At 37.8% G+C, this 14,635-nt stretch overlaps 1 protein-coding gene across 2 annotated transcripts in view; it reads right to left on the bottom strand.

The window, feature by feature from the left end:
- The window catches only part of Usp6nl (USP6 N-terminal like), a 132,597-nt gene that overhangs the window by 14,411 nt on the left and 103,551 nt on the right, over positions 1 to 14,635 (bottom strand). For both annotated transcript variants that reach the window (XM_050150489.1, XM_050150488.1), the window contains exons 8-14: positions 13,489 to 13,598; positions 11,368 to 11,416; positions 10,470 to 10,590; positions 7,693 to 7,787; positions 7,052 to 7,117; positions 6,859 to 6,958; positions 3,784 to 3,936 (exon numbers count right to left, since the gene is read on the bottom strand). In XM_050150489.1, coding sequence (XP_050006446.1) covers positions 3,784 to 3,936; positions 6,859 to 6,958; positions 7,052 to 7,117; positions 7,693 to 7,787; positions 10,470 to 10,590; positions 11,368 to 11,416; positions 13,489 to 13,598 — 694 coding nt within the window. The remainder of the gene's footprint in view (positions 1 to 3,783; positions 3,937 to 6,858; positions 6,959 to 7,051; positions 7,118 to 7,692; positions 7,788 to 10,469; positions 10,591 to 11,367; positions 11,417 to 13,488; positions 13,599 to 14,635) is intronic.

The following is a 14,635-nucleotide window of genomic DNA, read 5'->3' as shown; positions in this document are numbered from 1 at the left end:
AAGAAAAAAGTCACAAAGTTTCCAAAACTGCTCAAAAGTAAATGAAACATATAGATAATGTACAAAAACATTAACAATAGTCAGTTTAGAAACAGCTGAATATTTTCTTAACTTGGAAAAGTTAGTTTGAATAACAAAAAAGAGAGGAACAAGGAAGGATTATTTGTTGAACATATGTCGAAAGTCTTAGAAAACTTCTAAGAGCCAAACACAGTGACTACAGAAACAGAACTAAAAATAAAACAAGCTGGGCATGGTAGTTCTTTTCCACTATTAGAGGGGCTGAAGCAGGAGGATTGCTGCTAACTACAGAATAGACCCAACCTATAGTAGCAATGGAAATGAGCTGGCTCAGTGGGTAAAACTGCATGGCTGAGGTTGAGCCCAGGTCCTAAATGGTAGAAATTGAGAACAACTTTCAAAAATTATTTTATGAATTGTACCCCATTCCACCATATCACATAAAATACATAAATATACATTTTTTAAAAAACAGCAATTGAAAAGCTAGCATTGCTCCCAAGGGAATGGGGAACATAGCCTGACCTCTGTCTGTTTTCCTCTCATGTCTTAATGACAACCACAGCTTTAGTGAGCTGTCAAGTCTGCAACATATCTTGGCACTGGTGGCCAGATGTCTTTTGGAGAAAGAGTCTCAAGATGGGGTGGGGGCTAGAGTATGTACACTATAAGTGTGCAACAGTCTTAGAAAGGAAACAAACTCTACCAGGGTTCCTTAAAAGGTACAACTAACGAAGTTCAGTAGAGTAGTACAACTAAAGGTAAAAAGTTTTTCCTTAGCAGAATCTAATTTTTAAAACAGGATTTTTCTCTTCCAAAACCCATCAATCTTTAAGTGCAAATCTAATAACATTAGGTGATTCTCTTTTGATAATTCAATAAGATAACAATGATATAAAATTGATCCTACGTGATATTACAAATACTTGCAACTGTAAAAGTAGAGACCAATAGACAGAAACAAAACACCAAGATATTAAGTGATGTTGATCCCTGTGGCTGTTTGAAAAATAAGAGAATTGGGGTATTTTCCAATAAACCAAAGTAATTCTTAGACTTAATCAGACAAATTGATACTCACTAAAAAGATTTAAGCAATTTTTAAAAAAATTGCAAAAAATTTGAGAAATATTGGAACAAGGGAAGACCTTCATATAAATTATCTTTATTAATACAAATAAACCATAAGAAAAAAATACATGTAAAGAATTTGTAACACACAGTCTGCCAGTGACTTCCTAAGTGCCAGGGGCTGTGTACAATGCACAGAGGGCAAACAGGGATGCTGTATGAGTGTACCTATAGACAACGCACACAGGGTAGAGAAGCTCACAGATGATGAAATAAATCTGTAAGGAGGATACTAGACTTACAACTCAAGGAATGTAAACCAAAACAAGAATGGGATCCTCTACCCCAACACTAAAATATATTAAAAATTTCACAACAGCATGCTCTTGTGAGGATCTTGCTTTATATACTCTTGGCAAGCATACAATTTTGTGTACTACGTAAGGAGCCAAAGGGAGTGTCAGTCATTATGCTTTTAAAAGGGTGGCTATGGGAATGGAAAGATGGCTCAACAGCTGAAAATACTGGCTGCTCTGGCAGGACCAATGTCTGATTACTAGCACTCACTTGACAGTTTGTAACAGTCCAGTTCCAGAGGAGCCAATGCCCTCCTGGCCCCTCTGAACACAAGGCACACAAATGACCCACAGATATATATTCAGGAAACATCCCACACACATAAAAAGTTTGAAGGATGGGTATGACTTGGAAGGATCTTGATACAATTTCATGTCTTGTCCCATCAGTTCCAAACGTAATCCACAACTTAGAGAGGAAAACAATGTCAAGTCATGGGGGCAGAAACACTCTGAAAATAAACATTGTTACAGTGTCTCTGGTTCTAGTTACCCACCCCTTTCCTTTTATCTCCCAGCCAGACTCCCCTCATTTTCCTACTGAAAATATTCTACAAATTGCTACTCCTATAAAATTAGGAGCACAATTCTACAGTTATTTTTATAGGGGTAAATGAGAAATGCCACATATGTGACATAGTAACATTCTGAATAAACATTAGTTATTAAATAGGTACTAAACAGTTAGTTGGCATCATGATCTGTTTCAAACTTTACCTCACCATGTATTTCTAAGGATATTAAATAAATAATTCTCCAGTGTATATGCTTTTTTTTCTTTACATGTATCTTTAATTTAAAGTGCCTTAAACTCTTTTTTAATATAGGCAAGACAATTTAAAACAAGTGTTAGATAGGGACAGTATAGTAATTGCTGTTCTAAGTGCATTTTCTGCTACAGGGAAAAATTAGTGGAAAATAGGCATCATTATACTGAACAGGGAGGGTTGACCTCACTTAGCAAAGGCCACAGTTTCCCATGGCCTATGCTCAACTCAATTACCACTGTGAGGAGGTGTTGTCTTGTCAATTCTAATGACTCCAGGACTCGAGTGCTGGTTAAAGCCCTCCAACAGTCAATGCATAGCAGCTGGTCTTCTGAGGGAAACAACTCTTCCTGGATGTGAGTCTGTTTCTTTTCTTACAGGAGCATCACACAGGGCACATGATGAGGAAATGCCAAACCCAGTTAACATGAATAACTGAATCTACTTTTCTTCTGTCATCCATAATTTCTACTTTCCTAGCCCCTTACCACACTACCTACTATAACAGTGGAAAATGAAAATGGCAAACAATAACTTCAAACAGCATACCTAAAATAAGAAAAGCCATAAGACATGGTTATCAGTGACAAGTACGAAATCCCTCTCTATGAGTTACTGGGTGGTCACTAGAACCACCCACAGCAACACAGGCTATTAACATTCCTCTTGGTTGATCACCATAACTAGAAGGTAAAACCATATTGTTGCGTCACAGAACACAGAGAAATCAACCTTGATTAATAGGAAAATGATCTCACTTTTAGATAGCTTATAAGTACCAGAAGGTAATAGACCCTGCACGCTACAATACTAGCCCGCCTGGCAAAATGTGCTCACTGCTGAAATAATATCCTGACAGTTACAGGAGTAACCAATCACTTTCTGATTGGATATGAGGCATGCTCCACAGGAGGGATTTCATGTCTGGGTCTATAAATTTGGTCAAAGGCCCATGACTACCAAGGTTATAGGTCTTAAGGGCAAACCTTATTATTATTATTATTGTTGTTGTTGTTGTTGTTACTATTGGGTAAATGACCATGTTGTCTAATCGCCTTTTAAATATTTATGTTTATACTACAGACCTGTGCAGTTCTTAACTTTGGTCAGAGAAGATAACTTTTGTAATCAAAATTCCAATGTAGATGCACTTGTCAGAGGAGATACTGGGGGCTGATGGCTACTGAGAAGAATAGTCACTCTCCTTTGGGGATATGGCTGCTGATAGGTTGCACCCCACCCCCAAAGGATGACCCTACACACCTGCAAGGAGATAATTAATGACATTTTAAAAAGACATGAAGTTGGAAAGGAAGTAAGAATGGGGGCACTTGAGGGAACTAGAAGGAGGCAAAGGAGGATGAATATGACCAAAATACGTTGTATAAATGTATGAAATGTTCAATTTTTTTGTAAAGAAAGAAAAGCCACTAGCAGCTGGTAAGACACTAATTGATATTATGTTATCACCAAGTGTAATGCTTACATCTTAACAATAAAAGTTTGTGTTAACTGTGTCATGGCCTCTTATGCTAGAATTTAATGTAGGATGCCAGGGCATTTCTTACCAGGTTCTGGGAGATCTAATTTTGCCCGCTTTAGTTCAGACATAGAAACCTGAAGTTGCTCGATTACAAAATCATCCTCGAAGAAAAAGTCCTTGGCGAGCGTCTCCTGAAGAAATTCTACAAGTTCTTCCATAGACAATCTCATTAGATGTTCTAGGAAAGGATGAAAGAAATGCAAATGCCAATCAACAGTTCTATTAGGTTGAGAAGAAGATATACTCTATTTGAGTGTAGTGAGTTTTAAAATAGGGTATTAAAAAGATATATACACAACTTATAGTTGGCACTGTGAACATCACTAAAACTCAGCAGGATAGTGTTTGACATTAGAGAAAGCAGGCTGATCTTATTAGGAGAAAAGACAGAAAGATGTACAAGACCAAATATTTTCTCACTGGTTTATGAGTGACCATGTCTGGGAATTAACACTAAACTACAACAAGAGCTCCTATGAGTAAATAGGCATTTATTTATCTCATTTATTGGCTGGAACATAACTCAGACTGGCAAATTCCCTCAAAAAAAAAAGATTACTAACCTTATTTGTATTATTTCGACTGAGGAAATTAGCTTTATTAGCAAAAATAAAAAATAAAAAAAAATCACACTACAGCTGGAAATCAGAAACAGACACCCAGTAAGACATCACTACCCATACCTTACAGACAGGTGTGCTATGTTCATTTACATGTATGGGCTCAACTCACAACACAAGTTAGACTGTCTAAGTTCACCTGCCTCGCCTTACTCAAAAGCATGCAAATGCTCTCTCTCAACTATTAGTAGCAGTGATGTTAACTGAGCAGCATGTAGTATTGCTCATTTAGTCCAATCATGTGCATTTACATTGTTTTTGTTTTTTGTTTTTCCATTTAAAATCGCTGTGTAATCAATCTCCAGTAATACTAGTTTTAAAGCAATCATGAAGAAATCAAGAAAGGAATAGGTCTCTGACTAGGGTCAGCTGTTAAGATACCCAGAGAGATTTCTTTTTGTTTTGCTTTTATTTATTTTTTTTTAACTAGCAAGTGACATATTGTAAGTGACATTCTGGCACACACAGTGTTTTAATACAGGCTCACCACCGTGGAATGACTACACCTCTATGACTCTTAGATCCACCACCAAGTACACTTACTCTTGTGAGGCAATCGTTTAAAGTCTACTCTCTTGGTAACTTTCAGTCTGTTACACATAACTACTAAGGGTGCATACTAATCCAAATAGTACATTCCCAAACTGTATCCTTCCATCTAGTAAAACTTTGTAGCCCAAAAGCAACATCTCCCGGTGTGCCCTATTCCTCAACATTTATTTCTTCATATGGTGGCACAGGAAACTCACTGAAGATGGAAGAGCTTTGCTTCCTAAACAAGAAAAGAAAGAGCAGCAGGCAGGATTTTTCACAGCTGTGCAGTCTAATGATATACTGGCATGGGAAGTAATTGCTATGCTCAGTTTATTTACAAAGGCTAAAGTCATACTAAGTGAAATAACTTAGAGGGAGATGAGAGCTATAAAGACAGATAGCATTACACTTCTAATTTTCACTGTTTAGAGACAATTAGACTACTGTTAAAGATATACTTTTTGAGTATATTTTGATCTATTTATAACCTATAACAAGAGCAGTGACATAAAGGAAGAAGGAGAAGGAGTGGAGGTGAAGGGAAAGGGCTTTCGCCCAGCAATGATACAACCCGACTCTGGGAAGGAAGTGTGTCGTCAAAGCTTTGTTTTGGTGTTAGCCTGTGTGCTGGACCATCACCACAGCATTCCTGACAGCTTTGCCCTGGAAAAGCACAGATACCGAGGTCCCACCGCAGGTGAAGTGTGGTTAATGCGGCACTGATGTGTTCTGTGTGTTCAAGTCAGCGGCCAAGAAAACTCAATGAAAGCACTGAAGATGGCCGGGAACAGCAGGGACCCAACCCATACACTTGTCCCCATGCTCTCAGCTGGTTTATAACTTAGTCAGAATGCCAAACAAATCATTCAAGAATGATGTACCAGAGTGGGGCACACACAAATGTGCATGTAGATAACATGATTCTAGGCTGCCCATGACCCACATTTCTACAGAGCTACAAGAGGAGTCATATGGCTCAAAGTTGAAATGTAAAACATCTCATTTCCTGACCTTTAAGGTCCAACACATCATATCTACAGAGCCCCTTTCATTTTTCCGAAAACATCGCTGGTCCCCTGAATACAGATGACAATGGTGTGGCTTGGGCAGTATAAGGGGCCACTGCCAGTGGGATCAGGATCTAACTCTAATGCATGAACTGATTTTGTGGAGCCCATTCTCTATGTAGAGATAGATACCTTGCTCAGCCTAGGCACGGGGGGTACGGGATGTTGGGGGCACAAGCCATGGGCCAGTCTTAGGAGACTTCCCAGGGGAGGCCTTAACCTCTCTGAAGATCAGATGGAAGATGGAGTTGGGAAAGTGGGGGAGCGGAAGGAGAGAAGGGAGGGGAAACTGGGAAAATTAACTAATAAGAAAGAAAGGAAGGAAGGGAGGGAGGGAGGGAGGGAGGGAGGGAGGGAGGAAGGAAGGAAGGAAGGAAGGAAGGAAGGAAGGAAGGAAGGCAGGCAGGCAGGCAGGCTGCCCTAGAGGCCATGACAGTCAAGTCTCATCCAGGGCTCGAAACTGGATGTACTTTCTCTTAGAGAAAGTAACAGTCTCTTAGAGAAAGTAACAGATATATTTTTTCTGGGCCCACTCACCTAGGAGGCCTTGTTTCTTTGCTCTCTCTGCCTTATTACAAACCTGAGACTTAGACCAACTAGAAGAGCAAGGGTCCCAGTGGAAACCAATACAAGAAGAATATTATTAGTGACACCGAAAACGGCATCCTACTATTCAAGTGTGAAAATGAAACTGAGACAGAGAAAGAATCCAAGACCTTCTGATGTAATGTGTATCTAGTCCCGAGAATCAGGAATTCCCTGATGATCGTCAAGAAAAATTAAAAAAAAAAAAAAAATGAGGTAGAGGGAGCCCAAGCTAGCAGGAGTTAAAATAAGCCTTGACTTTTGTAAAGTCTTTGCAGCCAAACGTTTCCTTACTTCTGTGTAACTTCAAGATTGTGTAAGACATAGCAGTAAGAATTCGCTCTCCTTCAAAGATGTAGATGTCCCATATCCTGAGGTTCAGCGTAAAAGGAGTCTGCAGCAAAGAACAAAGCAGAGCAAGGTACTGTTAGTGCTTCCCTTACCTTGGTTGTGCACTTTCATAAAGAGGTTTATAAAAAGTACTTACTCGATCAAGAAAACACTGAAAAAACCATTTCATTGTATAAAAACTTGTGTAGATTTCTTGAGAATCCTAAAAAACAAAGATCTCATAATTTCTGAGTTGTAACAAACAAAATAGCAATAGTAAGAGGCTGTCAAAGGTGAGCACATAACCATCTCATAGTTTCATACTTTGTTTTTCTATTCCTGTTTTTAATCCCCAAATTTAACTAATAAGAATTATCACAGGAATATGTCACCATGATGGGACTATAACACAATCATTAATACATTTAGCAGTGAACTGCTTCATTGCACCATTATATTTTATAGTAAAGCATGCATGTGTTCACAAGGAAGCAGTTTTTATGCTTCTTATAATGCTTTTTGTACAATTTAAAACCTAAAACATAATGGAGAAATCACACATTTTAAAGCTTTTGTTAGTAGTATTTATCAGCTTCATAGAAGTAATCTGAACCTATGAATTAGGACTGTGGTAGTCTATTAATACTAAATTTTACAAATCCGATGTTCTTTAAACAACCGAGGATTATGATTCCACAGTGAGGTAACCAGAAACAGGGAACCCCTGCTGAATTTAATTAATTACTGCAGCTTCACTCTCAGTGTAGGAGGCTATAAGTCAGTGACACATCTACCTACCAAATGTTGCTTAAGTTTGGACAGAAATTTATTCAGAATTTTTTCATGATGTTCTTGAAATCTCAATAGTTTAGGAAAACCTTGGACAAAAAAGCCTAGAACACAAACATAAAATCAGAACTTCAGAGACAATACCAACAAAACCCCAACTTAAAAATATAACATATTGTATTTGAACTTGTAAAACAAAACCAACATCCTTCGTTACCAGGGTGTTTTCTTCCTCATCATGGAAATAATTTCATGTGAGCTTTGGAGAGTAAAACTTTTAGCTAGTACTTGCTTGCTAACTACCGCCTTTACTTTGTAGAACTGATAAAAAGGAAAACATATTTCTAAATTAGGAGGAAAAGTTTAACACCAAAAGATAATGGAAACGGAATTTATTTATCAAACAGCCTCCTTTCTGCTGGCTGTGACTTTAAGCTCTTCAGTCCTGACAACCACTCTGCTCTACTGCTACCCTTTCACATCTTACTATTTGCCAAAAATACACTAACAATTTCACTACTGTATTTCTACATTTCTTACATTAAAATCACTTTTAAATTCTTTTCATAAGCTATATTTAACATCAGCTAAAACATGCAGACACTTAAGGTTATACCAAAACCTATACATAATTACCTACATTGTAATCTGTAGGATTTCTAATAAGTAATTGACTGTAAATGGTAAATTAATACTAACTTGCATATTTAGTTCACTGAATTTATAACTATTTTTATTCAGAAGTTCCTTTTCAGGTATTTATTCAATCATTTTAAGAACATATACTCAATAGACTTTATTTCTGCAATTAGTATTTTCAAACCTAGTTTCTAAGCACATCTGGGAGATTTAAACGACATCTTTTGGTTTCCTAAGAACCCAGGAAAAGGTATGATGGACAGATTCTCCTTAGATATTCATTATTGACAATAGTTTCTAAATATTAAGCTTTCTTTCAGATTTAATGAAACCTATTTTAGTTTAGCATATAGTCTCACATATTTGTTTATCTGAGAGTGCATTAGACTCTCCACATAACAAGTAATTTAAAAAGCAATGGTTTTCTAAACTTAATAGCAAGTATAATGAGAGATCCTAATACACTGAATTAGTACATTTTCTAACACAACCCCTTAAGAAAATGCACATACAGTTTTGTAAATGTCACCGGATACTGGTTAATAAAACTACACAAAATTCACATTTGTGATTTCCATTGGAAGTAAAGCCAGAGTAATAGGGACCCAGTGTGCTTCAAGAACCAAAAAAAGAGCAACGAAACACTGCACTTACAACTTAGGTTCAGTTTTGAAGATGTGTCTAAAAATTTACAAAGATTTTGTCCCTCAGAAATAGTTTTTTTTAAACAGTAAAATGATTTTATTTAAAAATCTTTATCTTTCCATTGGAACCACTTTCATGGTCAATTAGAGAGGAATGGGAGATAGGAAAATTTCAAGAAAATCTGACTTGTTTTTTTTTAAAAAAGCCAATGCACTTCAGTAAGAACCAGCTTACACATGCTATGATTGTCTAACATTTAGTCACTTTTCAGTGACATCCTGGCCTCAGTATTTTAAATTGGTCTCTGCCCAGTTCTGGGTTGATCCCATATACTTACAATTTTCACATAAAAAATATAAAGATCAAAGGTAACCATCATTCACAAAACTGCCCAGATCTAGAGACAAATAATCCCTCAAGTATAAAGTTACCCATAAAAATGGCCTAAACTAAACTGTAAGAACAAATAATAGGGCTGTAAAATTAAGACTGTTTAAAGATTAGATGGTGACAGCTGAAGCTAAGTCAGCAGAAGAGGTTTAAAAGAAAATACCATTTTCTAAAAGTAGAGGAAAACACCATCACACAATTAACCCATCACCAAAGTAGGAAAAGCTCCATGATATTCCAGGATGGCTTGGCAACACCATCACACAAGGAGCCCAGAGAAAGATCAATGATGACGAGTTCTTTCTGTCAAGGTGTCTTTTTAAATCAAACAGGTTATTAGATGGTAGCTTGATACAACAGTATGTCTCGCTTCTGGAGTCCATTTAAGGTGCTCAAAGTACCCAGAATCAGTTATCACGCAGATATCTGTTAAATAACCAGTGAGGAACATAGGGAGCAAGACAAAAGCACATGCACAAGCCCACCCTTCTCTAAAAAGAGCCTGTCAGATTTACTATGTAATAAGACTATGGAGAATCCTAATCTTGAAATATTCAAATGAGCATTCTCTGTGCTAGGGTCACCCATTTTATAAGCATAAATACTCACAAGTGAACCTAAGTGGTTCACCTAACACTGTCTTGTATAACTAGTACATTGGCTTCAGGGCCTTGCACATGCAAGACAGGTGCTCTAAGACTGAGTGATGACCTCAGCTATTCGACTGTCTTAAAGCTGCTATCAGATGGCATAGATGGCACCAGGGACAAAACAACACATAATCCTGCTTTCTGGGAACAAATACTACTTTCACTCCTAAGACAAGTTGCAAAATGCGAACAATGAAATAAAGTTTAGTGTATTTTCTTGGCAAATGTAAGAAAAAAGCCATTAAACTCAATCTGTTAATTTGAAAACAAACCAAAGTGTTATGCATTTTGTGAAAATTTGTCAAATTTTGTTATTAGCCTTTTCCTTAAGATGGAATGAACATAAGGCTGGAAGAAGGCCTGGGATTGACACTTGCTGTCCTAAATTCACTAGGTACCATTTGTTTTCCTTCCGTTTTCTTTCCCCCTGCTTGTTTACCCTTATACATGAGGTTTCCTTACCATGCATAGCATGTCTGGGGCCCGAGAAGAGTTTGACCAGGGCCCAGAAGGCGTCTTCCTCGTTCATGTACATGAGGAGTAGGGCTGTTATCTGGCTCATCCCTTGACAGTACCCGACTTCCTAAGGAGCAATGAAAACACAGACTGGGGGCTTTAAAATCAAATTCCATGAACACATACATGAGAAAGGTTAATCTGTAAAATACCAGGAAATGCCTGGGCAATTCTAGAGATAACTGTTGTAATATCTACAGCATCGGGACACATGCTATACAAGATTTCAACTGTGCTCAAGAGTAAACAGGTGTGGGGAACAAGATACATTTAAAAAAAACTTTTACATGTAATATGGCAATACAGTCTCTAACAATGTGAATATTAATTTTATTTAATATATGGTTCTCAGAAGCTGGCAAACTGTTCCCAAAAATCTCAGTTTTCTGTCTTGTCCCCTCTGTGTTTCTGCAGACACAAGATTTAGTTTTAGTCTACTCCTCACAGACCTCCCACAGGTGAGAAGTTAGGGTATCACAACAGTACCTGCCAGGAGTGAGGAAGAGGCAGCAGGCCACTGCTCCCTCTCCTACCCTGCCATGCCTAATCTTAAATGCTTAAAAAAGAAAACCAAAGACCACAAAAATATAACAAAACAAAAACAATCTAGAGGGAGGGAAAGTGAAGCTCACAGGCATCCTGTAGTCATATCTAGGTTTTCCTACTTCCAAATCAGATCTTGGGTTAACATGGGAGCTATAAAAACACCAGAGCTCATGGGACTATGGAGACCATCTGACATGAAGAAATGGCCTACAAGAGCCATGTTATGTAGAGTACCAACAAGAATCTTTGGTTCTTCAGAATACAATTCAAAGAACTAGGCAAGCAGGCCCCAACTTACCGTATTATAGATAGAATATGCAGCAAGAACATGGAATAAGGATTGTTGCCTAGAGAATTGAAAATTTATATTAAACATAATTTAGTTTTTAAAGAATTTAATTTTTAAAATTACAAACTTAAAAAAAAACAGGCTGACTAAAACCAAAAAGAATTCAAATAAAATTACTATTGTAGCTTTAAAAAAAAAAGCATACCAAGCTCAAATTGAACCAGAATTCTCAATATAATATAATAGTTTAAATTTGAGACATTATCATACATTCAGATAGAAAAAGTTCATATGGGAAGTACCAAGGCTTCGCTGATCTTACTCTGAAGCCTCTAGTGAAATAACATATGGACGGCCTTTTGAAGACTCTTAGAGCAGTAGCTAAGTACAGGAAATGGCAGTCCGGGAAGACATCCCCCAGGAAGTAGAACAGTCCCATCCTAAAACGAGATTACCCATCACAGTGAAGGTAGTTTGTGCCACCTCAATCTTTGCTGACTTAATCTTACTTCTAACAGAACTGGCCTGGTGGTGAACATCTGTAATACCAGCACCCAGGGGCTAAGGCAGGAGGATCACAAGTTCTAAGCCATCATCCTGGGCTATCTAGTGAGACCCTACCTCAAACTCCCAAAGCAGAACAAGACAGAAAAGAGGAATGAGACTAGAGGGAGACACAACAGTGACTCCATCAACTTGGAAGTGAAACGACCACACAACTCTTTGGGTTTCTTATGTCATTTTTGGGTTCAACAGGCAAAAGAGGTGACTACATTAGTCAGGATGGCTTGATCCCTATGTGAGAGGTTGATGGTACTACCTAAAGGACACAAAGAAATCACACCTGGAATAAAGGAGACTATTTGGGGAATTTCTTAGCATGTATGTACTAAGTACATACAAAGAGTATATGTGTAAAGAAAACTATGGAAAACTATAGCAACATTATTTAGAGACTGATAATGGTTCAGTTTTTCAGGATTGAAGCCCTAAGTCCTATAACACACCTGAGGTACTTGATGAGGGATGGACAATGGAAAAATGTATTTATAAACACCATGACACATGGCCAGTCACAGGAATAACTGTACTTTTCCCGTATATTTGGTGTGAATGCCTATATATTAGTATTTTCTTTCTCTCACTATCTTATATTAGAAGTACTAATAGGTAACTCTATACTACAGTTACACTATTATACTATATACTATTTAAGCATGACTACCAGCACCGGACTTGAAATGCACTTGTGGACAGCTGTGAACAAAATAGCTGCATCAGACTAGACAGATGTATGATTTTGTTATAGCCTCACATGGAATCAGAATGGTTTAAAGGGATATGTGTGAGCACCAAGTTCACAAGGACAAGCTGCAATGGTCAACTATACCAGTTAGGCTGCAATTCCCTTATTATTTAAGTACTGACCTAGGTGCTGCGCTCAAGAGTTTTACAGATGTGATTAAATCTGTTGTTTATTAAATTTGAGTCAGGAAAATTATCCAAGGCACACACAGACTGAACTTTCCAGCCTGCCCTTCCTGGTCAAGCAGATCTTAACACTGTAGTCTACAGTTTTTGCGTTGCTGATTGGATTCTAAATGACTCATAGGTCGGCAAAATCGTGTCTTTTCATTACTACACGGACACAGTGATGGCCACTGCGGTAAGGACAAATGCTCTGTTGTACTCCATACATTAACTCCTCATTTAATTCATTTTCTTCTTTCAGGTTCCATTTATTCATGAGGTCACAGTTTGAGAGATAAACTTATTACCAACAGTTTTCAAATAAATACATGCTCTCACATCTATAAATGACCTCAAACTTGCAGTCCTCCTGCCTCAGCCTCCCTAGTACCTACAAAATATTTTTAAGAATTTTACAATCATAAAATAATTCCGTACCAATTTTACAACATGTACTATGCCAATGTTTTAAAATGGTAAATTAAGTCAGACCCCAGTTTCACTCAACATGGAATTAAATGATCTACAAAAACCTTTAGGATCAAAATAAAAATTATAGTATAAACAAGACATCCTAAAAGTACAGTTCATCTTAAAGACTCCAATAAAGACCATTTGTACATGCATTATTCACATTTTATAATATTAAACTTTACTTACTTAACGCCGTATCTGTCTCTAAACATAATATGGTTCCTAAATGTGCGGTTCACGTCAAGGTCTATTTGTCTGATGTCAGGTGAACAACCTCGTGCTCTGTGTTTTAATTTCTGAAGAAGAAAAAGAGGAGAAGAAAATATATTTTCATGAAAAATACTTGCTGAAACACTATGATAAATAGCAAAATGATCCTAATTAAAAACTGTATGTATGTATGTATGCATGCATGCATGAATGTATTGGCAGAGGGGAGGGCTAGGGAAAGATCTAGGCAATATAAAAAGACACACAAAGAAAACGTTTCCTTCCTTCCATGCCCCCATCTACTCTGCTCACAGCCTTTCCCTTCCATGGTATCAGATTTAGATCAGGGAATGTCTGAGGTTTGTAGGACTAATATGGCTGAGTGGTGCACTCTTCAAAAAATTCTTTTTCTGGGGCTGGAGAGATGGCTCAGCGGTTAAGAGCACTGGCTGTTCTTCCAAAGGTCCGGAGTTCAATTCCCAGCAACCATATGGTGGCTCACAACCATCTGTAATGAGATTTGGCGCCCTCTTCTGGCACACGGGCATACATGGAGGCAGAATGTTGTATACATAAGAAATAAATCTTTAAAAAAAATTTTTTTCCTCTGGCTCAGGATTTTCTTTGCTTAGAATGAATTACTGCTTCTTCATTTGCTTCACTTTCTATATTCTTGCAGGAAATTCAACACCAATCTGAAGCACTCTGTAGAATTCACAGAATATCCAGTTTCTTTTCTTTGTATCGTTTGTTTGTTTGTTTGCTTGTTTGTTTGAGACAGGGTCTCACTGAGCAGCCTTAGCTAGCCTGGAACTCACTACATAGACAAGGTTGGCCTTGAACTCACGGAGATCTAGTTACCTGTAGCCACTGCCTCCCAAGTGCTGGGATTAAAGATGTGCATTACCGAGGTCGGCTTAGTGGCCAACTTCTTAAACTTTCTCCCAAAGCAGCCAGTCTTCGCTTAGGTGGCCTGCTTAGAGGCTACTGCCTCTGGTCTTAGGACTTCCTTAGCTTTGCTCTGACCTTGGGTCCCCGATTCCTGGGTCTTGGTTTATGGACTGCATTCTCCAATAGCTACTGTGAATGGGCACCACAGAAGTACAAAGGTTTGGAAATCTTA

The sequence above is a fragment of the Alexandromys fortis genome, unplaced genomic scaffold (genome assembly GCF_014885135.2).
Source record: "Alexandromys fortis isolate MF-2015 unplaced genomic scaffold, M_Fortis_MF-2015_v1.1 scaffold_69, whole genome shotgun sequence".
Classification (NCBI taxonomy): domain Eukaryota; kingdom Metazoa; phylum Chordata; class Mammalia; order Rodentia; family Cricetidae; genus Alexandromys; species Alexandromys fortis.
This window is presented reverse-complemented; position numbering and strand designations above follow the sequence as displayed.